This window comes from Stegostoma tigrinum, chromosome 14 (genome assembly GCF_030684315.1).
Source record: "Stegostoma tigrinum isolate sSteTig4 chromosome 14, sSteTig4.hap1, whole genome shotgun sequence".
Lineage (NCBI taxonomy): Eukaryota > Metazoa > Chordata > Chondrichthyes > Orectolobiformes > Stegostomatidae > Stegostoma > Stegostoma tigrinum.
This window is the reverse complement of record NC_081367.1, coordinates 61,290,772-61,316,834: the sequence shown is the minus strand read 5'-3', so window position 1 is coordinate 61,316,834 and position 26,063 is coordinate 61,290,772. Positions and strand designations below refer to the sequence as shown.

The following is a 26,063-nucleotide window of genomic DNA, read 5'->3' as shown; positions in this document are numbered from 1 at the left end:
CATTATCAAATGTGAAAATTAAAGCATTCATACTGTTCATCCACATGAGGGGAAGTATAATATTTGAAAACATTTCATTCCGAATGTTACTATTTCATTAAAAGTTTCGTTGAATGCCCCTTAAAATGCACGGCAATAAATTACTCAAGAAATATGCCATTCCTTGGTCATGAACGGTTTTCAAAAGCAATGTTTTCTCACAAATTTTCGCAAATATTTCACATGATGGTGGATTAGCTAATTTACTCATTAATTTGCGTTGGCTGTTCCTTTCTTTAACGTTGTTTAAAGTAGTAAAATTATATAGTTTTATACCATTGCCATTAGTACTGCAGCGTCACAGCCCAAGGGACCGGGGTTCACTCCTACGCTCGGGCAACTGCATATGTGAAGTTTGCACATTCTCCCGTGTCTGCATGGATTTCTTCCGGCTGCTCGACTTTCCTCTCAAGTCCAAAAATGTGCAAGTTAGGTGGAGTGACCATGCTAAAATGTGCAAGTCAGGTGAATTGACCATGCTTAATGGCCCGTAGTGCGCTGGGATGTGGAGGCTGGAAAGATTAGCCATGGGGAATGCAGGGCTACAGATTCACAGAGTAGCGATTGTGCGCTTGTCTTCGAAGGACCTTTGTGGACTCTGAGCGATTTGGTTCCACATTGCTTCCACAATGTAGTGTATCTGTGATTCTAAGACTTGAAGATAAAATATTGGTGAAGGAATTCACTGCCAAAACGTATAATTGACAACGCTTCTTGGAATTCAAACATCAATTATTTTCACATCTCTTGAACCTCCAAGTATGCGTTTACTCCGCCAAGAGTGTTAAATCATCCTTCGTACGACCATTTTATATGTATCGCCTCTTGGACTAAGTTGCCTTCATACCAACATTAGGCAATATCAATACGTCTTATCAATCACCGCAAACTTGTTACAATCAATTTGAAATATGAATTGAGCAAATGCAGCAAATCTTCGCGGGAGTCTGGTCACGGAATAAACAATTCTCGCTGTCGTTCTTGCCTGTCTGAGTTTAATATGAAACAACCAATTTCTTAAATACACTTGACAGTTAGGACTCGTGTTTATGGATTATTGAAATTACTAAATCAGCGAAAAACTCGAAATCAGCTTGCAATTTAATTAACGAGCGCTCAGTTAGATAAAAACATTATGACTCTACAGGATCCAATTTTAACCCTATGTATTTTGAATGAGCATAACCATTGACATGTTTCACATCAGCTGTGATTTCAAAACTAAATCAGAAATTTCTGGTGATACTTAGCGGGTCCCATTCATCCGACATAAACGCAGCTAACGTTTTGGGGCTGGTGACACTTCATCCTGTGACTGGAGTCGCTGGTTCAGGAACATTAACTTTGCTTTCTCTCCAAAGTTCCTGACAGACTTACGTTCGTTTCACCAGCAACTTATGTTTGTTTCAGTCAGATCTCCGGCACCTGCAATTCTTTGCTTTATTTCAGTTCAAATTTAAGTTGATATAATGGGCTACAATTAACTCGCGTTTCCTTTTAATCAAATCTTCATCAGTTCTCTGAACAATGTGCAATATATTACCTCAAAATCAGGATGACAAAATAACAGCCTATGTTATGATGTAACAACATAACAAGCCTATTTTTTTTATCTCAAGGCAGATGTAATGGTCTAAGGCTATTCGATTGCTAACAAAGCGCATTTTTCTCAACATACGTGTGCAATGTTTCAAATGTTCGAGGACAATAAAAGTTTTCACTGACTTTCTACACTTTGCAACTTCTGGTTGGCGTTGATAGGAAAGGTCTGGATGATCAACAATGGTGTGCACAGTAAAAACTCCGCCAATAAGTATGTCATCTTCCCTGAACAATCCAACCAAGTCATCATTTTGCCATGGCTTGCACATTGGTTCATTCTTCAAAAGCACGGAAGCAGCAACGAACAACGATAAAAGCAATAAAAAAATACAGTGCTTTGTTAACATTTAAAATAACTGCTTTCCTGAAAGCAAAAATCTGTTTTTATAATATTCCCTGTCATGACAATTTGCAAAACAGCTATAAATAGATTTATATCATTACGATCATTCTCCCAACAGATAACAAATAATAACTTCTCCTTGCCTGGGGTGCAGTGGCAGAAAATGAAGGAACAAATTATAATGGCACCGTTGTGCCGCGGTGCACATGCAAACATTTATTGTCTTTTTCAAAATTCAAGCCAGCAGCCAAAGAGTTTAACAATATACAAACATTAACCGATGGGTTCCAATGAACGTGCATGTCATGCTTCTTTCACGACTAGTCGGATTAAAAGAAAATGAACGGTTCTCATCACTTCTGAAGGAAACAGCATTTTACTGAAATATATATCTGCCTTCTTTGCAGGGACCATTCCATTTCATCCGTAACGACGTTTGATCGCTCTTCAAAACTGACATAAAGGAATATTAATTCCTCATGTAAGTTTTAATCCTCAACCCCATGTCTCGTTGACAATTCAGCACGCAATTACTGGGCAACATTATGTTATTTTCAGGTAGTACAAAAGTACTAATAAATACAGTGGGAGTGAGCCAACTGAAGCTTCCAGGACACTTTACCATTAAAGAAGATCTCTATATCAGTTATATCTTTCTGCACAGTTCTGATGTTTGAGGCACAATGCTGCCAATCGCTCACACACATACGCTCACCAATCTAGGCAACATATACAGCACTCTGGGATTGATAATTCCGCAGTTTCTGAGACCTTGACCTCGAACCTCAGTCCTGAATATCTGACATTTTATTCTGAGAATGTCTGCACGTTTGGCACACCAACAGTTCTGAGAAGTATATTTCAATATTCATTCAGTCAATTTCTTTCCAATTTTAGGTTTACCAATTAATTAGAATGCTGAACTTAACCTCACAGAACAATTCTCTCATCTTGGATAATGATGTAATCAAGCTTCAATATATTCCCCTTATGGCAAGAATGTCTCTTCTTCAGTCGGGAAACCAAATTGCACACAACATTCCAGACGCAGTCTGATGAGTTTCTCTAAGGCTTCTGTACTTTCAAATCTCATTTGAAATAAAGACTATGGTACAATTCCTGTTTCAGTTCCTTGCTGTGTCTTTCATTTTAACTTTCTGTGATTCAGGTATTTGTATGCACAGGTTCTTAGACTTCCATTATCTTCCAGTGACTCACCATTTAAATATAGATTTTGATTTTTGGCCCTCCTTAGCAAGATAGATAATGTCAATTTTATGCATATGGCATGTGCCATGTTCTTGCCCATTAACTGAACATTAAAATTTGCAGCCTCCGTGTCAGCCCTGTGCAGCTGCATCAAGTTTCTTGGCAAAATATTAAAACTTATAGGGTACTTAAGGAGGTTGACAGGGTAAATGCCGAGAGGATCTCCCCTTACGGGAGAGCCCAAAGAATGTATGACATAGCCCCAGAATTGAGCAACCTCAATTTAAGTATGAGATAAGGAGAAATTTCTTCACATTGAGTCACAGTGAAATATTGCATGGATACAGGCCCTTCAGTCCAAATTGTCTGCACCAATCAGACATCCCAATCTGACCACCCATTGTGAGGTTTTGTAAAACTGTTCCAAAGACGAATGTGGGGCTCGACAACTTGTGTATATTTGAAATTGAGAATGGTAGAATTTTGTTCAATAAGAGAATGAAAGTTTACTGGGAAAGGATAGCAGGGTGGGCATAAGAAGTGTAGCATCAGTTAGGATCCTCTTGAATGGTCGAGCATACTGAAGGGGTCAGAGATAATGGGAACTGCAGATGCTGGAGAATTCCAAGATAATAAAATGTGAGGCTGGATGAACACAGCAGGCCAAGCAGCATCTCAGGAGCACAAAAGCTGACGTTTCGGGCCTAGACCCTTCATCCGTTTATTATACTGAAGGGGTCAAATGGGCTACCCCTGCTCCTATTTTTTAGTGTCTTTGTCTGTCACTAAATCGTCAGAAAACATGGAAGTTTTACACTCAGTTCTATCATCTAAACCATTGAAAGTGACCTAAAGTAGTCGAGGTCCAAGGTACTTTCTTTATCCCTCTTCATGCAGCCTTCAATTCAAATATGCCATCCTTATAATTTCTCTGATTTGTCTTCATTACCTGATCTCTAATGTGTCATGGCCATTACAACAAGCATATATTTTCTGTCATGACTTCATGTGCAATACCTTGTTGAATTCTTTGTAAAAATCCAAATGCACCATTTCCACAGATTTCTCTTTTGATCCCATTGGTGCCATTGTCAAGCTATTGGAACAAATTCATCAAATGATGTTTTACTTTCATTGATCCACATTGCCTCTGGTAAGGTAGATCTTTATGTTCTGAGAGTTTTGTCATTATTCTGTGTCAATGGTATAGTAATTTGTGTTTTGCTTTCGTTTGTTGACTCTCGAGTTCCTTCCTTGAGTATCCAGGTACTTTTTATTTAATTTAAGATGCCCTGACCTGTCCCTGGATCTAAGAAAAAGCAGAAGATCATAAGTAATTCATCTGCTGTATTTGTAAGCACCAATTTTAGTGTGTAGCTCAAGTCTGAGTTTTTGTTCAACATTCACGCGAGTAACGTTGCTGTCCTAAGGAACATTATCCTTTCTAGACCCAATATTCTGCACCAGATCTGGATTTCTTTTAATGTCACCTGCCATGAGAACATACAGAAAACACTTCATTAATATTTCAGCCACATTATTATGCATCACTGTAACCACTTCGGAACTCATATTTGCTGTCAGTAAACCATTTCTTTTCACCTAACTGTTAACATTTTCACAGCTGATATTATGTGCAGCGATCTAGTTTGAACTCATTTTTTATACTTTTTATGACCAATTTTTTCAATCATCCTGAGCTCAATTTTAAAATGTTATAAATTCTCAGGTTTGTTTTCTTTTGGCAAAACTAAAAGCCTCACATTTACACTCGTATGATATTGAACTTCCTTCTCTATCCCCATTGGAGCTTACTTCATGTGCGGTATTACTAAGAATTCTGGGTAAGCTTGGAAATTGATGAGATCTAACTTAAACATGAAGACAAGCTGCCGATAAATCAGAGGTTTCATTTTGTACAAATTTAATAAGTTTGTGGATGATACAAAGGTTGGTGGAATTGTGGATGGCGATGAAGGCCATCAATGGATACAGCAGGATACAGATTGGTTAGGGAGTTGGGCAGAGAGATAGCAGATGGAGTTTAATCCAGGAAAATGTGAGGTCATGCATTTCAGAAGGTAGAACCATTAGGATTACTGATAGGCAGATGGATATGGGTGCAAAAGTGCACAGGTTAATTAGAGTGGCTACGCAGGTGGAAAAGGTAGTCAACAAGGCATATGGCATGCTTGCTTTCGTCAGCTGGGGTATTCTGTTTGAAACCTGGCAGGTAATGTTGCAGCTTTATCGAACATTTCTTTGACTACATTTGGAATATTGTGTTCAATTGTGATCACAGACTAAAAGAAGGATGTGATCACTTTGGAGACAGTACAGAAAAAGATTTACCAGGATGTTGCCTGGTACGGAGGGCATTAGCTATGAGGAGACATTGGAGAAATTTGGTTTGTTCTCACTTGAATGACGGAGGTTGAGGTGCGATCTGTTCAAAGTCTACAAGTTGAGACCATAGAGCATAGAACATTACAGTACAGTGCAGGCTTTTCGGCCCTCGATGTTGCTCCGACCTGTGAAACCAATCTGAAGCCCATCTGCCTGCACTATTCCATTATCATCTCTATGTTTATCCAATGACCACCTAATTGCCCTTAAACTTGGCAAGTCTACTACTGTTGCAGGCAGGGCATACCAAGCCATTACCTCTCTCTGAAGAAAGAATAGACCTCTGGCTTTCATCCTATATGTATCACCTCTCAATTTAAAGCTATTTCCCCTCATGCAAGCCATCAACATTGGAGAAAAAAGCTCTCACTGTCCTCCCTGTATAATCTTTCCATCATCTTGCCTGTCTCTCTTATATCACCTCTTAAGCTTATTCTCGCTAATGAAAACAGCCACAAGTCCCTCAGCATTTCCTCATAAAACCTTCCCTACATAACAGGCAACATCTTGGTAAATCTCCTCTGCATGCTTTCCAATGCTTCCACATCCTCCAAATAATGCAGCGACCAGAACTGTGTGCAATACTCCAAGTGCAGCCACACCAGAGTTTTGTACAGCTGCAACATGACTTCATGAGTCTGAAATGTAATTCCTCTACCAATAAAAATTTACACACCATATGCCTTCTTCACAACCCTATTTTCCTGGATGGCAACTTTGAGGGATCTTTGCACATGGACACCGAGACGTCTCTGCTGATCCACACTACCAAAAATCTATTTATTAGTCCAGTATTCTGCATTCCCTTTATTCCTTCCAAAGTGAGTCACTCCATCCGGCAAGGGGACTTATCTGCTTTCACACTTTCTAGTATTGCTAACACCTCCTCCTTAAGAACCTCAATCCCGTCTTGCCCTATAGTCTATATCTCAGTATTCTCCTCGACAACATTGTCTTTTTCTTGTGCGAATACTGACAAAAAATATTCAATTAGTGACTCTCCTATCTGTTCAGACTCTGTGCACAACTTCCCATGACTATCCTTGACTGACCCCAATCTTACTCTCATCATTCTTTAGTTCCTGATGTACCTGTAGAAAGCTTTAAGGCTTTCCTTGACCGTAACTGCCAAAGACTACTCATGTTGTCTCCTGGCTCTTCTGAGCTCTTTCTTTATGTCCTTCCTAGCTAAATTGTAACTCTCAAGCTCTCAGTCAGCATCCAAGACCTCACAAATCGTACAGGTGGAGCAACCACTTCAATGAGTTGGTTTGCCTAACTCTAACTGAGCCCTCACACCTCAGCTACATATCAGCCTCCTTCTTCTTCTTGACAAGATTATGAAGAGCACGAACAAAGTAGGCAGTCAGAGGCTTGTTTCCCAGGGTGGAAAAGTCAGTTACTGGTGGGCATATACTTAAGATGCGAGGGGCAAGGTTTAAAGGTGATTTCCGAGGCCAGGTTTTCTTACACAGAGGAGGTATGTGCCTGGAAGACACTGCCAGGGGAGGTAGTGTAAGCAGATAATCATGACCTTTAACAGGTCTTTTGACAAATACATAAACAGAATGGAAATACAGGAATATGGTCCCCAGAAGGGTAAGGAGTTTTCGTCGTGACGTGCAGAATGTTGGTGTAGGCTCGGAGAGCTGAAGGGCCTGTCTCTGTCGTGACATGCTCCTCAGTCTTGTTTAAACAGACGAGCATAGAGCGTTGTCACTGAGGAACATTCTGGCGGAGGACAGCTCAGTCACCACAACTGAAGTGAATCGTGCAAGGACCCGGTGGTTAAGGATCTCTGAGTCCCAAACATCATATTACTGTGGTGTTCCCATCCTTCCCTCTTCCTCTAACCAAAAAAAAAGAGAGCAAGCTTCCAGAAACATACGTCTAGAGCAGGTGGTAGTTGGAGTGTTGAAACCCAGGAACCAGTGAGGGGCTCAACATCTTGAGGAGAGAAGGTGCGTGAAATCGCAGAGCAATATCACAGCTAAATTGGTATGTGATTGGCTGTTTGATGGGTGAGTTTAAATCTTCAATTTTATACTGAAACCGAATAACCTGTTGAAAATTTGATTGTTTTCTAGTGTGCACTTTTTGGGTTAATTGAAGGGATAACAGGCCAGCTCATTGAAGTTAATAAAATGTGAGGCTGGATGAACACAGCAGGCCCAGCAGCATCTCAGGAGCACAAAAGCTGACGTTTCGGGCCTAGACCCTTCATCAGAGAGGGGGATTTATATTTATTCCAGAACCCTCACCCCATTCCCCTCTCTGATGAAGGGTCTAGGCCCGAAACGTCAGCTTTTGTGCTCCTGAGATGCTGCTGGGCCTGCTGGCCTCACATTTTATTATCTTGGATTCTCCAGCATCTGCTGTTCCCATTATCACAGCTCATTGAAGTTGTTGCTCCAACTGTAAGGTGTGGGAGTTCTTGGATGCTGATTGCATTGATTAGTAACATATGTGGAAGAGGTGCCGTCATTATCTCTAACTCGAGTGCTGTGTTCTGGAACTTGAGTGACGCCTGGAGGCAGTGAGGAGCATCCAGGAGATTGAAAGTTATGTGGGTAGCATGTACAAGGCGGGAGTCATCCCACAGTGTATCAAGGTGCAGGAGGATATGGAATGGGTGACCCTCACACACAATCATAAGGTAAGGCAGGTAGCACAAGAATCCCACAAGTCCATCTAATCGCTAGCCAGTACTCTGTGCTGAGTTCTTATGATGGTAGGGGTGGCAGTGCAGGTGGAGGAATGTTCCTCCTGCATGAAGTATGAGGTGAGGGACGCCATTAGTGTCCCATCCAAATACATCTGCAGGACGTGCGCCCATCTCTTGCTCCTCCAAGACCGCAATAGGGAACTGGAGCGGGAGCTGGATGAACATCGGATGATTCGGGAGGCAGAATCAGTGATAGACAAGAGTTACAGGGAAGTAGTTACTCCGAAGCATGAAGAAAGCTGTGTTACTGTTAGAAAGGGGAAAACGCAATCAGTGCAGGGATCCCCTGTGGTCGATACCCTGAAAAACAAGGTATACCATTTTGGATACTGTTTGGGGGGCATGGCTTACCTGGGGCATGCAGTAGGGTGCAGGTCTCCGGCACAGAGCCTGTCCCTCTTGCACAGAAGGGATGGGGGGATAGGCAGAGAGTGTTAGTCATTGGGGACTCAATAGTTAGAGGGACTGACAGAAGGTTTGCCGGGAACGAAAGAGGCTCACGTTTGGTGTGTTGCCTCCCAGGTGCCAGGGCCCGTGATGTTTCAGATCATGTTTTTGGGGTCCTGAAGGGAGGGGGTGACTAGCCCCAAGTCGTGTTCCACATAGGAACCAACGACATAGGTAGAAAGAGGGATAGGGATGTCAGGCAGGATTTCAGGGAGCTCGGGTGGAAGCTGAGAGCTAGAACAAACAGAGTGGTTATCTCTGGCTTGATTCCCGTGCCACGTGATAGCGAGGCTAAGAACAGGGAGAGATTTCAGCTGAACACGTGGCTGCAGGGATGGTGCACTATGGAGGGCTTTAGGTACATGGACAATTGGGGCTCATTCTGGGGAAGGCGGGACCTCTGCAAACAGGACAGTCTCCACTTGAACCAGAGGGGCACTAATATCCTGGGTGGGAAATTTGCTAGTGCTATTCGGGTGGATTTAAACCAGCTCAGAAGGGGGATGGGAAATTGAGGTGTAGTCCTAGTACACGGGAGGATGAGCGTAGGGAGGACATGGACAGGACCTCACTGTCACAGGAGAGTGCTGGCAGACAGCAAGCTGGATTGAAGTGAGTCTACTTTAACGCCAGAAGTATCCAGAACAAGGTAGGTGAGCTTGCAGCTTTATCTGTACCTGGGACTTCAATGTTGTGGCCATTTCGGAGACATGGATAGAGTAGGGTCAGGAATGGATGTTGCAGGTTCCAGGGTTTAGATATTTCATTAAGGTCAGGGAAGGTGGTAAAAGAGGGGGAGGTGTGGCTTTGTTGGCCAATGACAGTATAACGGTGGCTGAAAGAACTTTTGATGAGGACTCGTCTACTGAGGTGGTATGGGCTGAAGTTGCCGAGGAAGATTTATCAATTGAATCAGTGTGGGTGGAAGCTAGGAACAGCAAGGGTGCAGTCACTTCATTGGGGGTTTTCTAAGACCCCCAAATAGCAGTAGGGAGATCGAAGAACTCATAGGCCAGCAGATTGTTGAAAAGTGCAAACGTAGCAGGGTTGTTGTTATGGGTGATTTCAACTTTCCCAATATTGATTGGAACCTGCTTAGTGCAGATGGTTTGGATGGAACCGTTTTTGTTCGGTGTGTTCGGGAGGGTTTCCTTACTCAGTATGTGGACAGGCCAACGAGGGGGGAGGCCATTTTGGATTTGGTGCTCGGCAATGAGCCAGGACAGGTGTCAGATTTCGTGGTGGGAGAACACATTGGCGACAGTGACCACAACAGCCTCACATTTACCATAGCCATGGAAAGGAAAAGGAGCAGTTACCAGGGCAAGATATTTAATTGGGGAAAAGGAAACTATGACGCTATCGGGCAGGAGTTGGGAAGTACAGATTGGGAGCAATTGTTCCACAAAAAGGGCACAACATACATGTGAAGACTGTTTAAGGAGCAGTTGTTGCGAGTGATGCACAAATTTGTTCCTCTGAGACATTAAGAAGGGGTAAGATTAAGGAGCCTTGGATGACGGGAACAGAGGTGCTTCTTGTCAAAAGGAAAAAGGCAGCTTATGTAAGGTGGAGGAAGCAAGGGTGTAACACATCTTTAGAGTATTACAGGCTTGCTTGGAAGGAGGTCAAAAGTGGACTGAGGAGGGCCAGGAGGGGACACGAAAAAGACTTGGCAGGAAGGATTAAGGAGAACCCGAAGGCATCTTACTCACACGTGAGGAACGATAGAATGATCAGGGAGAAGGTAGGGCTGATCAGGGATAGCATAGTGAATGAGAACTTTGAGAAGCAGGAAAACAGGCTTGAACAGATCGAGATTGAGGAAGTTGATGTGCTGGAAATTTTGGCAAATATTAAGATTGATAAGCCCCCAGGGCCAGACCAAATTTATCCTCGGTTGCTCCGGAAAGCGAGAAAGGAGGTTGCTAAGCCGTTGGCAAAGGTCTTTGCTTCCTTACACTCCACAGGAGTCGTATCAGAAGATTGGAGGGAGGCAAATGTTCCTTTTCTCAAGAAAAGGTATAGGGAAATCCCTGGAAATTAGAGACCAGTCAGTCTTACGTCTGTGGTCAGCAAGGTTTTGGGAAGAATTCTGAGGGATAGGATTTATGACTATTTGGAAAAGCATAACGTGATTAAAGGGAGTCAGCATGGCTTTGTGAGGGGCAGGTCTTACCTTACAAATCTTATTGAGTTCTTTGAGGAAGCCACGAGACCGGCTGATGAGGGCCGAGCAGTGGATGTGGTGTACATAGACTTCAGCACGGCATTTGATAAGGTTGTAGATGGTAAGTATTCTGCCTGGAGGTCAGTGCTGAGTGGTGTCCCGCAGGACTTCTGCTCTTTGTAGTTTTTTATAAATGACTTGGCTGAGGAATCTGAGGGCTGGGTTTGTATGTTTCCTGATGACACAAAGGTTGGAGGTGCCATTGACGGTATCGAGGGCTATTTCTAGCTTCAGCGAGACATTGACAGTATGCAGAGCTGGGCTGAGAAATGGCAGATGGAGTTCAACCTGGAAAAATGTGAAGTGATGCATTTTGGAAGGTCGAACTTAAAGGCTGAATATAAGATTAAAGGCAGGATCCTTGGCAGTGTGGAGGAACAGCGGGATCTTGGTGTTCAAGTGCATAGCTCCCTCAAAGTTGCCACCCAAGTGGATAAGGTTGTAAAGAAAGCAGATGGTGTTTTGGCTTTCACTAACAGGGGGATCGAGTTTGAGAGCTGTGAGGTTGTGCTGCAGCTCTACAAAACCCTGGTGAGACCACACTTGGAATACTGTGTCCAGTTCTGGTCGCCCTATTATAGGAAAGATGTGGAGGCTTTGGAGAGGGTGCAAAGGAGGTTTACCAGGATGCTGCCTGTACTGGAGGGCTTGTCTTACGAGGAGAGGTTGACTGAGCTCGGATCTTTCTCTCTGGCGAGAAGGAGGAAGAGACGTGACCTGATCGAGGTGTACAAGGTAATGAGAGGCATGGATAGAGTCGATAGCCAGAGTCTTTTCGCCTGGGCAGGATTGACTGCCACGAGGGGTTATAGTTTTAAGGTGTTAGGAGGAAGGTATAGAGGAGACGTCAGAGGGAGGTTCCTCGCCCAGAGAGTTGTGAGCACATGGAATACTTTGCCAGTGGAAGTCGTGGAAGCAGAGTCATTAGTGACATTTTCGTGACTGCTGGACATACACAGGGACAGCAGTGAATTGAGGGGAATGTAGGCTAGGTTATTTTATTTTTGGATTAGGATCATTCCACGGCACAACATCGTGGGCCGAAGGGCCTGTACTGTGCTGTACTTTTCTATGTCTATGTCTCTGTCTATGTCTATGGTGATACTGCCTCAGGGAATTGCAGCCAAAGCCAAGCCTGCAGCACGGCAGGTTACTCAACTGCTCAGACCAGTGAGAAAAATGTGGTTTATGTCCGTGCTGATCGGATGCCCTAAGGGTGAGGGATCTATGAACAACAAGACTGTGTGAAGCCTCCTTAATACAAGGGACCTGCAGGATACTGCGTGTCTGCGGAGCATTTTGGGAGTGATGGAAGGGAAACAGCTAATGGTTGTGGTAAACATTGGGACCAACAACATAGGCACTAAGAAAACTGACGTCTCGAAAGCTGAGATTTGAGAGTTAGGAAAGATATTGAAAGCCTGGACGTCAAAGCAGTTAACATCGGATTACTACCAGTGCCACAAGATAGTGTGATTCGGAATTGGCTGATTGGACAGTTTAATACATGGCTGAGGCAGTGGTATATAAAGGAGGGCTTTTGTTTTTCGATAAATTGCCTTATTATTGAATACAAACAATTTGGCAAAGATTACTAGGAAAGTAGATTTTTGAGAAAGCTTTCAATATCAACAGATCACTACGAGAAAAGTTATAAAGAAAAGTAAGATGGATTACGTGAGCAAATTAGCTCAGAATATAAATACAATTGCAAACGTTTCTCGAAATATCTAAAATGAAAAACAGAGGCTATGGTAAGCATTAGTCATTTAAAGAATGAGTAAAAAGATTTAATCATGGGAAATGGAGAAATGGCTGAGGGGCCGAACAGGAATTTTGTGCTGGTCTTCACTGTGGAACGCACAAATTCCATGACAATATTCGATTTTAAGGAGGCTATGGAGGGTGAGGACCTAAAAACAATAATTGTCACTAATGTGGTAATGTTGGGCCAAAGGCAGGCACGTCCCCTGGACTGATGGAGTGCATCACAGGTTAGGAAAGAGATGGTAGGCTAAATAACAAATATGTTTGTGGTAATTTGTCCAAATTTGATGGAATATGCAGGGGTTCCAGCAGATTGGAAACTAGCAAATGTGATGCCAGAGTTTTTTAAAAATAAGTAGACAAAAGGCAATTAATTATAGACCAATTAGTTTAACTTCTGTAATGAAAAAATGTTTGAATCCATCATCAAATAAGAAATAGTGCGATATCTGAATAGCATTTGTCCCATTGCACAGACTCAGCGTGGGTCCATGAAAGGCACATTATGTTTAATTCACTGGAATTCTTTGAGGACATTATGAGCACAGTGGACTGGGGGAGCCAGCGGGTGCGATGTATCTGGAATTCGAGAAATCATTCAACAAAGTAGTGTACAAAACGGTGCTGCATAAGATAAAGGTGTACAGTGTTACAGGTAACCTATTAGCATGTATGGAAGATTGGTTAATGAACAGAAAGCAAAGAATGGGGATAAATGGTTCTTTTTCAGGTTGACAATCAATAGTCAGTGGTGTTCCTCAACGATCGGTGTTGGGACCGCAATTGTTTCCAACTCGCGTACATGATTTAGCGATGAGGATCAAGTAGAGTGTGTCAGAGTTCGCACAAGAACTTTTCATATATCAGAATATATAAGAAGAATGCAGGTCCATTATATGCAGAGTTAGCAGAATTCAAAAGGGGAGGCAGAGAATTGGCAGAGAGGGTAATTGATTAATTTATGTCATTTTTCATTGAGGACTATATAAATAATCTCCTGGAGTTAGAAATCCAAATGACAACGCAGAATGAGGAGTTGAAAGAAATTGTTGTTAGTTTGGAGGTCGTAGTGGAAAGATTAAAGGGGCTAAATGGTAAAAGTACTCAGGAGCTTAGACTCAAAGTCGCAGACGATTGAGGGAGTTGAGTGTAGTTGCTTGAAGCATTTGTGATCACCTTCAAAAAGTCTCTTGATTCAAGAATTATCCCTACAGATGTCAAAATTATAGAACATTCAACCAATAATTGTTAATGCATGACCATCATATCTGCGTTTACAAATTGACATAAATGTATTGGGCAATTAACTGTTCTGTTGCACTTACATATTCTTCATAAAAATCAAATAAAACCACGTGAAATCGGAGCTGAAGTAGGACATTCATCCCAGTAAAACTGTTCTGTCATTCAATGAGATCATGCCTGTTCTGACAATATTCAAAGCCACTTTCCTGCAATTTTTTTCTCATTCTTATTGTTTAAAATACTGTCTGCTTCAGTCTTGGGTATACAGAATGGCTCAGCCTTTACATCCCACTGCGTAAAAAATTCCACAGAGTCCACTATCCTGTGAAACAAGAAATTCGTCCCAGCCATTGTCTTAGAGATAACGGCCTTTATTCGGAGATTATGCTCTCAACTCTTCCCACAAGGGGAAAAAAAGTTCCCTTAACTTGCCAAGAATCCTATCTGTTTGAATTCAGCTATCTGTCATTCTTCTAAATTCCAATGAGAAAGTTCCAACCTCTTCAACCCCTCGCCAAAAGGCAGTCCGTCAAAGCCTAGTGTCAGACTGGTGACACTTCTCTGGATTGCCTCCATTGCCAGTATGCCTTTCCTTAGATGAATGGCCCAAAACTGTTCATAGTATTCAAGTGTAGTCAGAACAGAGCCTTGTATACGTTCAGCAAAATCCCTCTACCGTTATACACCTGTCCTTTTGAAATCAAGGTCAAGATTCATTTTACCTTCAACAGTGTGCACTGAACTTGAATGATTGTTTTTTTGTGATTCATGAATGAGGACTACTAAATCGATCAGTTCTGTAGTTTTTTGCAGCCTTTCTGCAATTAAATAGTACTCAGATATAAAGGGAAAACAAATTTGGTAAAAGAAGCAGTATCATTTCACAGCACTTCAAGTTCTTCCAAAAAAAAATAAAATGCATTTCTTCCTTCTCAGCTTGGTATGCAAATTGTACGAGAAGCATTGTCCAATCGATTCATGGCTTCTTAAAGGAATGTCTCCCATTAGAGCCCTGCCCTGTTTCAGAAAGTTCCTTTTACGACTGTCAAATGATAATTCTAATTGCGAAATAACTTATGAATGTTTAAAAGGAGATATCTGCATTTTAAACCATGCAGGCAGTATAGTAGATCGTAATGTTACAATGCTTAAAAACAAAAGGGTTACATTTTTTGCAGATCATATAGATTACTAAAATATAAAATATTATCAAGACATGTATCAACAACATTTATGCTTGGTGAAAACTTAGGCCTCATAAACTACATCATCACATTTGAAGGAATAACTAATGATCCTTCGAAGTCGTTTTATCCATCATGTGCTTCTTTGTATTTCTGTCTTTTCTCAACAGGATAATGTAACATTTGGGAGCAAAAATACAGAAAACTAGGCCATAACTCGATGCTAAAATCGCAAAGACTTCCACAGCTACAGCATATTTACCAGGGGAGCTAATATACGCTGGAATAAAAGTTATCCACACAGCGCAAAAGATAAGCATACTAAAAGTTATGTGTTTAGCTTCATTGAAATTGTTTGGAAGTTGTCGAGCTAGAAAAGCAACCACAAAACACACACAAGACAGAAATCCAATATAGCCCAGCATGCAATAAAAGGCTATCGGTGAACCGACATTGCATTCAAAAACAATTATTTCGCTGCTATAATTACTGTTCTTTGAAGGATGCGGTGGTGCCGTTCTTAGCCAGACTGCACATGTTAAACATTGCACCAGTGTAAGGACACACACAGACAGACGCCGCTGCGTAGGTCCAAACCATCTCATCATATTATTGCTGGGAAGGACCGCATTAAATGCCATCACCACAACAACTGTTTTACTCAAAACACACGAAATGCAAAGAACAAAAATGACACCAAATGCTGTGTGACGCAATATACAAGACCAGCTGGAAGGTTCTCCAAGGAATGTCACTGAGCACAGAAAACACAGAGTCAATGCACAAAGCAGCAAAAAGCTCAACTCGGAGTTGTTGGCTTTGACAATTGGAGTATTCCTGTGAACATAAAACAAAACAAACACGCCGATTGTGATGCACGCTCCAAGAAATGCCAAAGTCACCAAAATAATCCCCATCAGATCGCCAAAAGAAAGAAACTCAATGTCCTTTAATATGCATTCATCTCGTCTCCAGTTGGACCAATATTCCCAAGGGCATTTAATGCAATCTGGTGAATCTAAACAGAATGAAATAAAAATGAACGGAAAATTAATCTCGTTCAAACGAATACTGCTATGTTTATACTAAATAATTCAATTCATAGCGTTTCTGTTCGAAAGGTTTCCCTTGTTTTCTATTCGTCATTAATGATGAAACGTTCCGTAGAGCAATGATTCCAGTAAAACAGTGAAGCTCTTTTAAAATACTGAAATTCTCTCTCAGCAACCAATTCCATGAGTCAATCTTTCTTGTTGCTCCTTACCAGTGACGTTGCTAATTTCACCATTAGCGCACTTTATGCAGTCAAAGCAGCAAAGGGGTTGTCCTTTCCTTGTTGCTTTCCTCGTCCCAACGGGACAGCTTTCCGAGCAAATTGCTCTTGGAACCTGATTAGAAAGTTAAAGAAAAGTCAGTCTTGTCATTTACTATGTGATATTCGACGTTTTGTTTTTTTTTGAATGAAAATGTGAAACAGGGCATCGGCGATCTATTTAGCATCTCTGATCTGACATTTATTAGAATCTATACACTTTAAACTTGAGATAAATCTATATTTGTTCAGAAAATTTACTCAGGCAGACAGACCAAAAGTAAGCATATAACGTTAGACCACAGGTCAGCCATGGCCTAATTAAATGATGGAACGCTCTCGTGTATCTGGATGCCTAACTCCTCTCCTTATAACGAAATATTCAGTTTACCAACCGAATTAAATCTTTCGAGATAGTATTGATGCTCTTATGTTTTCAAAAGGCTAATGAAACATTCACTGTTATACGTAGAAATTTAGAATGTATTGGTGAGAATGTTTCTCACTATTTTGCAAGAGCATTGTTAGCCGACTTCTCGCATCCCATTTAAACAAGATTACAGCACCTCACGATTCTTTTATTGATCTTGCACAGAGTGACTCACCTAAACTTTACTAGACCTGCAAGATTAGATTGCAAAAAGTGACGACTTCAGCTGTGTTTACTTTTCCTTTCATCTGGAACTGTGCGTTGAATTTGCTATTAGGAGCTTTCGAAGAATTGCAATGGTATCAAGTGAAAAACCTTCTGCGGGCAGGCAGCGAAGATATTTAAACTCGGTAACTGAATTAATGTGGCATAAATATTTACAATCAGAAAGGCTGGCCATTTGACTTGTCAGTAGTTTTATTCAGGCCATGTGCGTTCTCGCCAATATAGTTTAGCCGAGCGAGCTTGTAAGTCTATTTTCAAACCCTATCAGCTCATTTGTTCAGAAAATAATGGTATTTTTAACTGATCAAGCGACCATAATGGAAAAGGATGCATACTGCAGTAAATCTAAAATAAATACAAAAATTGCTACAGACACCTGACGGCATTTATGGAGGGAGGAATTGAGCTCACATTTTAATGACGTTCGGTAAACTGTACACAATTTTCTATCGAATATTCGAAAAGCAAATTTTGATTCAGCATTGCATCTATATGTTTAGATATGTTTAATCAACTGTGCAGAGATTTTCTCGTACACCTCTGGAATAATGGTACTTGAATACAGACCTTTTGGCTCAGAATTAGGGACAAAACCACTGCCCCAAAGAATTCCTCACTCATGGATTTAAATTCAACAGTACTCATTTGCATTCAGTCAGTCTGTAATCATTTCTTGCAATTGTGAACTCTTCCACCTCAAATCCTCTGTTCTAACTTACAAGAAATTTTAAAGAAATGAGGTTGGTGAGACAGAAAGTAAGAGGCACCCCACTCTTGGTTAGTTTCATAATGTGAAATTAGGACGCTTGTAAAAGCTGGAGGTGCAGCTTCCGGAAAATAACTTTAAATGCGTGCATAGGAAAACATTTGGAAGCTTGGACCATCATTGAATGCAGATGTAATGATTGATTGGTTCAGAAGAACAAAAACTGAGTAAAAGATCTTACTGCTTTGAAGAAACACAATTTCTTCGTGCATTTCAGGAAAAAAATCTTAAGCAAAGCAGTAAATACTTTCTCTGCACAAAAGTTACTTTGGACGTTTAATCTTTGCGGTTTTGACTGTTAAAGTAAATGTTGTTTCGAAAACCTTTGATTTATTTCGCTTCTCCAAGCAGCTTATAGTTCGCAAACAGCAAAATTCAACCCAAATTACTTCACCAATGGGCTAGTCTGTTCACGTTAAGGTGCTCTCAGTGCAGAGAGATCATTATTACTATTGTATTATGGAGAAAATCTTTCATTCACAAATGTTGTGGGATAATCAGAAGATGACAAAAAAACTGAACATCTGAGACGAGGAATTACAACTTGTCCAAGATGATGAAGGCTATTCAGTCCATCGAATCTGCACTGGCCAAATACTGGCACCTCGTGATTCTACTGCCACTTTCCAGCCCTTGTCCCGTCGTCTTGTATGCTTTGGCATCACAAGTGCATATATTAAATACTTCTTAAATGTCATTAGCGTTTCTGCCTCTTCCTCTAAAAACGTTGCAGCCAACGTGTTCCAGTTTCCTATCATCATCTCTGTGAAACAAAAGTCCTCAGGTCCCGTCTAAACCCCCTGCCAGTTATCATAAATCTTTGTTCCCTGGTTGTTCATCCCTCCAACAAGCCGGAACATTCCTTAATGCCTCACAAGCACGGGCCCCGTTTTATGTTATGCATCTGAATCATGTTTTCCGCCGCTGTGACCACCACTCCACCTCCCCCCGCCTCACAAGAACCTTCATTCCCCGCAATCTGCTCTGTTCTATGGAAAACAATCCTAGTCTGTGCATTCTCTCTTCGTAACAAAAGATCTCCACCTCTGGCAACGTCCAGATAGACCTCCTCTGCGCCATCTCCAGTGCTATCATATCCCTCCTATAATGTGGATTAGAGACCAGTGCTTTAGCTATGACCTAAACAGCATTTTGTGCAACTCCAGCATAACTTCTCCGCACTTGAACTGCATGATTTTACTCAGAAAGGCAAGTAACCCATAGCACAACTGCTTAACGCGGTCATCTTATCATGCCCTTCAAATATTCCGAAACATGTTACCCTTGTACAATGAAACTTGTCGGCCAAAAAAGCTCCCTGCACAAACACATTACACTCCAGAACATGTGTGGATGATATTTCATATCCACAACGTTTAGGGCATTAATGCATTCCAACTCTGCCTACCGTATTCTGACCTCCACTCCATAAAATCAATTCATCCTTAATCAAAATTTCTTGTCCTGGAGGGGCTGAGCCGTCATAGACCCCAACAACGACAATGTCCACGCCACCAGCTGCATTCTGTTGCCAGTTTACGATGTCATAGGTGGCCACTGGATCTCCATTATCATCAAAATATATATTTTCGCCAAACTTGGTCGTGAAATTCACCGTTTTCATATAATGCAGAAGCTTTAAAATAAAGCAAACAATTCAGAAGTTAACATGAGTTGGGAAGAAAAACCGTACTGTTTAATAATGTTTTCAATTTGATTGCAGCTGAAGCAATATTGACATATTACCTGCAAGGGTTGAAAACTTGAGATATTTGCACAATCTTTTTCGAAAAATCTATTTTTGTTGATTTTACACAACAGCATATCATGAAGAGCATGGGCTATCGCATATGTAGCTTTATATACATTGTAAGTAACCCGGAACTGTGATACATCAGTGAGTTCATTGCGCGTCATCCACAAACTCTCTTTTCCAGTACATTCCTTCATCATAGTGGAGGATACATCATCTGTTGTGTTACCTGTGCCCCTCAGTGCACAGCCAAAAGTTGATTCCCAAAATTCCTTCACTAAACCGTTGCCGGGATACTTGGAAGGATGGACGTCCATGAGAAATTCTTTCAGTCCTGGTATATCTACCTGGCGAATTGCAACCCCGATTGTGCCAGAGATCTGCCGCCTACTTTTTTCCTGGGATAAAAATTGTGAAGATACCCAAGCCTCACTTCCTAACCATTGTATACCAGTCACATTCTGTCGTGCAAACTCATTCACTAAAGTTTTCATTTCCACAACAGCAACAAACGCCACTATAACTTTGGTTGAAGATTTACGAACAGTATCTACGATTCGAAGTAGCTTGTCTCTGTGGTAGGTTCTGTGAATAGACTCGGAGAAAGCAATGCAAACTCCGAATTGTTGGACAGTTTCGGTGAAAGCTCGCATCCCAAAGTTTCCATAATCATCATCATTCCTGATTGTCCCGATCCACGTCCAACCAAAGTACTTTACCAGTTGGGCTAAGGCTCTTGCCTGAAATGTATCACTCGGTATCGTTCTGAAAAACGATGGATATTCCTTCCTGTTACTCAGGCATGCACAGGTGGAAAAGTAACTGACCTGTAGGAAATGAAATTTCAAGTATGTCACATTTTCTTCTGCGAACTCTCGAAATTCATGTTAAATAAAAATCCCCAAAATGAATTAACTAATTATAATAGACGTGCTATTTATTCAGATTCACAAGAGCAAAGTCACAAAATCAGAGAACAGTTGCAGCAACGTAGAAGGCCATTTAACCCATTGTATCTACACCTGCTCTTAGAAAGAACATCATTCCCACACGCCAATCTCCAACATTTTTACCTACACTCTTGTTTCTACAAAATGTTTATCCGATAGGCTCTTGAATGCCTCACTTGAGCCTAGCTCTTCTCCATTTGTGAGCATTGCGTTCCCTATCCTTTGTCCTCATTGTGCCACAAAGATATTCGTCACAAAATCATTGCTTCTTTTGCAGGTCAATTTTGCTGTATGCTGGACTATTCGTCCTCAAAGTTTATTTTGACGATCGCATAGATCCTAACGTTTTCGTCTTTTAAACGCACCCAGTTGTGTGCTGGGTGTAGTTCAACCGGTAAAACTAGCCCTCTTGAAGCAGGACACAACTTTGTTCATACACTGTAGATAATACACAAGAAAAGGAAGAGGAAATTGGAATAACTTAGCTCTATTGGAAACCTTGGTAGAATAATAGTTTACTTAACTATTAAACACAAAGTGTTCTGATACAGTAGCATTCAAAAAATAAGTCCTTGGGAAAAGCAAGTCCAGGAAAACAGATTGGCTCACGTGCAATTCCAGCAGCCCAGGATGTAAATAAAAGACATCAAGAGGACACTTTGAGACAGACTGTGGCAGGGAGATGTGTTCTGGAGCATCCAACCTCAACTTTGAAACCGGAGCAGCTGTTACTGAAAGCTGAAAGTAAAAATTCTTTCTAGGGGCTTTTGTCTCCACCCATTCAGGCTGTTTTTATTCTTTCAAATTTAAATACAAAAACAGGCTTCCACGCTGTTTCCTTTAATGGCTTCACTTCTGCATCTTTGTCTTATAACTTCTCTTCAAACAAATACAAGGACAAAATACAACTCTTAAAGCCATTGTATCCTCATTCTTTCAATCTATAATTTCTCAGACTATTTTTATAAGCAAAAACAGTTTCTCTCTACCTACTCTATGCAGCCCTCACGGTTATGAAAACCACTATCAAATCTCCTTTCAGACTTTTCCTGTCCAATGGAAAATGTCCCAATCTCTTCAATTTAAGCCCTTAACTAAAGCTTCTACTTTCTGGAACCATTTTCTTCAAACGCTTCTGCACTCCCTTCAATGCATTCACAACTTTCCCATAATGTTATGCCCAGAACTGTACATAATACTCCATCTCACAAGTGACTTGTACAAGTTCAACATTGCCTTCTTGATCTTATGCTCTGTATCCCTCTGAATAGAGCTCAGAACACTATGTGTTTTTTGAAGTGCTCTCTCAACCTGTTCTGGCACCTTCATTGATCTATGCACAAATGTACCTATGTCTCGATGTTCCTCAAATAAAACATAGCAAAACATTTCGGATACTGGAGACCTGAAACAAAAACAGACAAAGACAGAAAATTGACCATTTTTTTTCTTACCATGGGAATGCTGAATGGACCGAATAGGGTGGCCATTGCTATCGACTGTGAGGATCCAGACTCACCAACAACGGCAGATACTGTCGAGGAACCTCGGCAATTGGAAGACGTGTCTTCACCTCTGTTTAGAAACTCGAAACTTGCTTTCAGACTGAAGGGTGGCATGGTACAAGTGTCATAAATCTGGTATCCCAGGGTAACGTTAGGAAGTAGTTTAGGGTTCCTGTTGATTTCTTCAATGGCGAAAATCATTGTCAACACAAAACGGAAACCTCTGACCCAAAAGCTGCAGAAAATAAAAACATCCGTTTGACGACTTTTTTTAGCGATAGATCTGATAAATAATTTCACAAGCTTGATAACATAATCATCATGTCAAATGTGAGAATTAAAGCATTCATACTGTTCATCCACATGAGGGGAAAAATAATATTTGAAAACATTTCATGCAAAATGTTACTATTTCATTAAATGTTTCGTTGAATGCCCTTTAAAATGCACGGCTATGAATTTCTCAAGAAATATGCCATTCCTTGGCCATGAATGATTTTCAAAAGCAATGTTTTCTCACAAATTTGCGCAAATAATTCACATGATGATCGATGAACTAATTTACTCATTAATTTCGTTGGTTGTTCCCTTCTTTAACGTTGTTTAAAGTATTGAAAAGATATAGTTTTATATCATTGTCTTCGGTACTGCAGCTTCACAGCCCAAGGGACCAGGGTTCACTTCTACCCTCGGGCAAGTGCATATGTGAAGTTTGCACATTCTCGCGTGTCTGCATGGATTTTTCTTCCGGCTGCTCCACTTTCTTCCCAAGTCCAAAAATTTGCACATTAAGTGAATTGGCCGTGCTAAATTGTCCATAGTGTGCAGGGAGGTGGAGGCTGGATATCTTAGCCATGGGAAATCCTGGGTTACAGTTTCACGGTGTCGGGATTGTGGGCTTGCCTGCGAAGGAACGGTGTGGACTCGATGAGCGAATTGGTTCCACATTGCTTCTACAATGTAGGGAATTTTCTGATTCTGAGATTTGACGATAAAAATATTGGAGAAGCAATTCACTGACAAAACATGTTGTTGACAACGCTTCTTGGAATTCAAACATCAATTATTTTCACATCTCTTGAAGCTCCAAGTATGAGTTTGCACTGCCAAGAGCATGAAATCATCCTTCCTACGACTATTTTATATTTATCTTCTCTTTGACTAAGCTGCCTTTATAACATCATTAGACAATATCGAAGATAACAAAGTGTGGGGCTGGATGAACACAGCAGGCCAAGCAGCATCTTAGGAGCACAAAAGCTGACGTTTCCAACCTAGACCCTTCATCAGAAAGGGGAGGTGAGGAAAGGATTCTGAAATAAATAGGGAGAGAAGGGGAGGCGCACTGAACATAGATAGAGGAGAAGAAGGTAGAAGGAGAAGATAGATGCAGAGTAGAGTATGGGTGGGGAGGTAGGGAGGGGATAGGTTAGTCCGGGGAGGACGGACAGGTCAAGGGGCCGGGATGAGTTTAGTAGGTAGGAAATGGAGATGCGGCTTGAGGTGGGAGGAAGGGATAGGTAGGAGGAAGAACAGGTTAAGCAGACAGGGACGAGCTGGGCTGGCTTTGGGATGCAGTAGGGGGAGGGGAGATTTTGAAGCTGGTGAAATCTACACTGATACCATTGGGCTGCAATCCTCTCCCCATCCCCCTTTTCTGATGAAGGGTCTAGGCCCGAAACGTCAGTTTTTGTGCTCCTGAGATGCTGCTTGGCCTGCTGTGTTCATCCATCCCCACACTTTGTTATCTTGGATTTTCCAGCATCTGCAGTTCCCATTATCTCTTAGGCAATATCGATACGTCCTATCTCCTACGTCAATCTTGTTACAATCAATTAGAAATATGAAAGGAGCAAATGCAGCAAATTTCCGAGGCCTTCGGACAACTAACATCCTGAAAACCCAAGGAAAGATAATTAATTGGTAAGGGCATTACTGTTGCTCACAGCAAATCTTCGCGGGAATCTGTTCACGAAATAAACATTCTCGCTGTCGGTCTTGCCTGTCTGACTTTAATATGAAACAATCAATTACTTAGTAACAGCTGACAAATAGGATTTACGTTTATGTGTTACTGAAATTACTACGTCAGCGAAGCACTCGAAATCAGCTTGCAATTTACTTAAAGAAAGTGTTAATTGGTTAAATACATTATGGCTCTACGGGATCTGATTTTAACTCTATATTTTGAATGAGCATAAACTTTGACATGTTTCAAATCAGTTGCAATTACAAAACTAAGTCTGAAATTTCTCCTGAAATTTAGCAGATCCGATAGATGTGGCAAAAACGCAGTTAACGTTTTGGGTCTGGTGACACTTCATCCTGTGTCTGGAGTCACTGGTCTCGAAACCTTAACTCTGTCATCTCTCATTTCGCCAGCAATTTATGTCTGTTTCATTCAGATCTCCGGCACCTGCAATACTTTGCTTTATTTCAGTTCAAATTTCAGTTGATGTAATGGGCGACAATTAAACCGCTCCTCCGTTTAATCAAATTTTCATTAGTTCTCTGAACAATGTGCAATAGATTACCTCAAAATTGGGATTACTGAATAACAGCCTCAGTTATGATGTAACAACATAATAAGCCTGCTTTTTGTCTAAAGGCAGATGTAATGGTCTAAGGCTATTTGATTGCTAACAAAGCGCATTTTTCTCAACATACGTCTGCAATGTTTCAAATGTTCGAGGACAATAAAAGTTTTCACTGACTTTTTGCACTTTCCAACTTCCAGTTGGCGTTGATAGGAAAGATCTGGATGATCAACAATCGTGTGCACACTAAAAACTCCGCCAATAAGTATGTCACCTCCCCTGAACAATCCAACCAAGTCATCATTTTGCCATGGCTTGCAGGTTGGTTCATTCTTCAATAGCACGGAAGCAGCAACGAACAACGATAAAAGCAATAAAGAAATGCAGTGCATTGTTAAATTTTAAAGTAACTGCTTTTCTGAAAACAACAACCTGTTTTTATATTATTCCATGTAATGACAATTTGCAAAACCGCTATAAATAGATTTATATCATTACAATCTTTTTCCCAACAGAAAACAAATAATAACTTCTCCTTGCCTGGGGTGCAGTGGCAGAAAATGAAGGAACAAATTACAATGGTAACGTTGCGCCTTGGTGAACATGCAAACATTTATCGTCATTTTCCAAATTCTATCCAGCAGACAAAGAGTTTAACAATATACACGCATTAACCGATGGGCTCCAACGAATGTGCATGTCACGCTTCTTTCAAGACTGGTTGAATTGTAAGAAAATGAACCGTTCTTTTCCATTCTGCTGGAAACAGCATTTTACTAAAATATATATCTGCCTTCTTTGCAGTGATCATTCCATTTCATCTGTAACGACGTTTGATCGTTTCTGAAAATTGACATAAACGAATATTAATTCCTCATATCATTTTTAATTCTAAACCCCATGTCTGGTCGACATTTCAGCACACATTTGAGCCGTAACATTTTGTTATTTACAGATAGGAGAAAACTATTAATAAATACAGTGGGATTGAGCCAACTGAAGCTACGAGGACACTTTACTATGAAGTCAGACCACTATACTATATCAGTTATGTTTTTCTGTACAGTCCTGATGTTTTATGTACAATACTGCCAATCACTAACTTGGATAGATTCAACAACTACAGGACTCTGGGATTGATAATTCCGCAGTTTCTGAGACCTTGACCTCTAACCTCAGTCCTAAATATCTGACATTTTATTCTGAGACTATCCGATCGTTTTACACCCCAGCAGTTCTGGAAAATATCTTCCAAGTATTCATTCAGTCAATTCCTTTACAAGTTTGGGTTTACCAATTAAATAGAATTCTGAATTTAATCGCACAGAACAATTCTCTCATCTCAGATACTGATGGACTCAAGCTTCAATATATTGCCGTTTTGGAAA

General features: G+C 41.0%; 1 protein-coding gene across 1 annotated transcript; it reads right to left on the bottom strand.

The window, feature by feature from the left end:
* Positions 1 to 15,301: 15,301 nt before the first annotated feature.
* On the bottom strand, positions 15,302 to 22,354 carry LOC125457666 (extracellular calcium-sensing receptor-like). Its single transcript, XM_048542212.2, has 5 exons — positions 22,088 to 22,354; positions 19,677 to 20,510; positions 19,339 to 19,566; positions 16,462 to 16,585; positions 15,302 to 16,215 (listed from the first exon to the last, which is right to left on the bottom strand). The coding sequence occupies exons 1-5, from the start codon at positions 22,337 to 22,339 to the stop codon at positions 15,302 to 15,304; spliced, it is 2,352 nt and encodes a 783-aa protein (XP_048398169.2). The 5' UTR covers positions 22,340 to 22,354.
* Between the last annotated feature and the right edge of the window lie 3,709 nt (positions 22,355 to 26,063).

Bases quoted from the DNA above. Each gene is read 5' to 3' on its own strand.
- LOC125457666 (XM_048542212.2), bottom strand. From the start codon at position 22,339: ATGATTTTCGCCATTGAAGAAATCAACAGGAACCCTAAACTACTTCCT. The intron at 20,511-22,087 runs GTAAGAAAAAAA...CATTTCCTACAG, and splicing joins GTCCATTCAGCATTCCCATG to GTCAGTTACTTTTCCACCTG. The intron at 16,216-16,461 runs GTAAGGAGCAAC...CATTCTGTTTAG, and splicing joins TGAAATTAGCAACGTCACTG to ATTCACCAGATTGCATTAAA.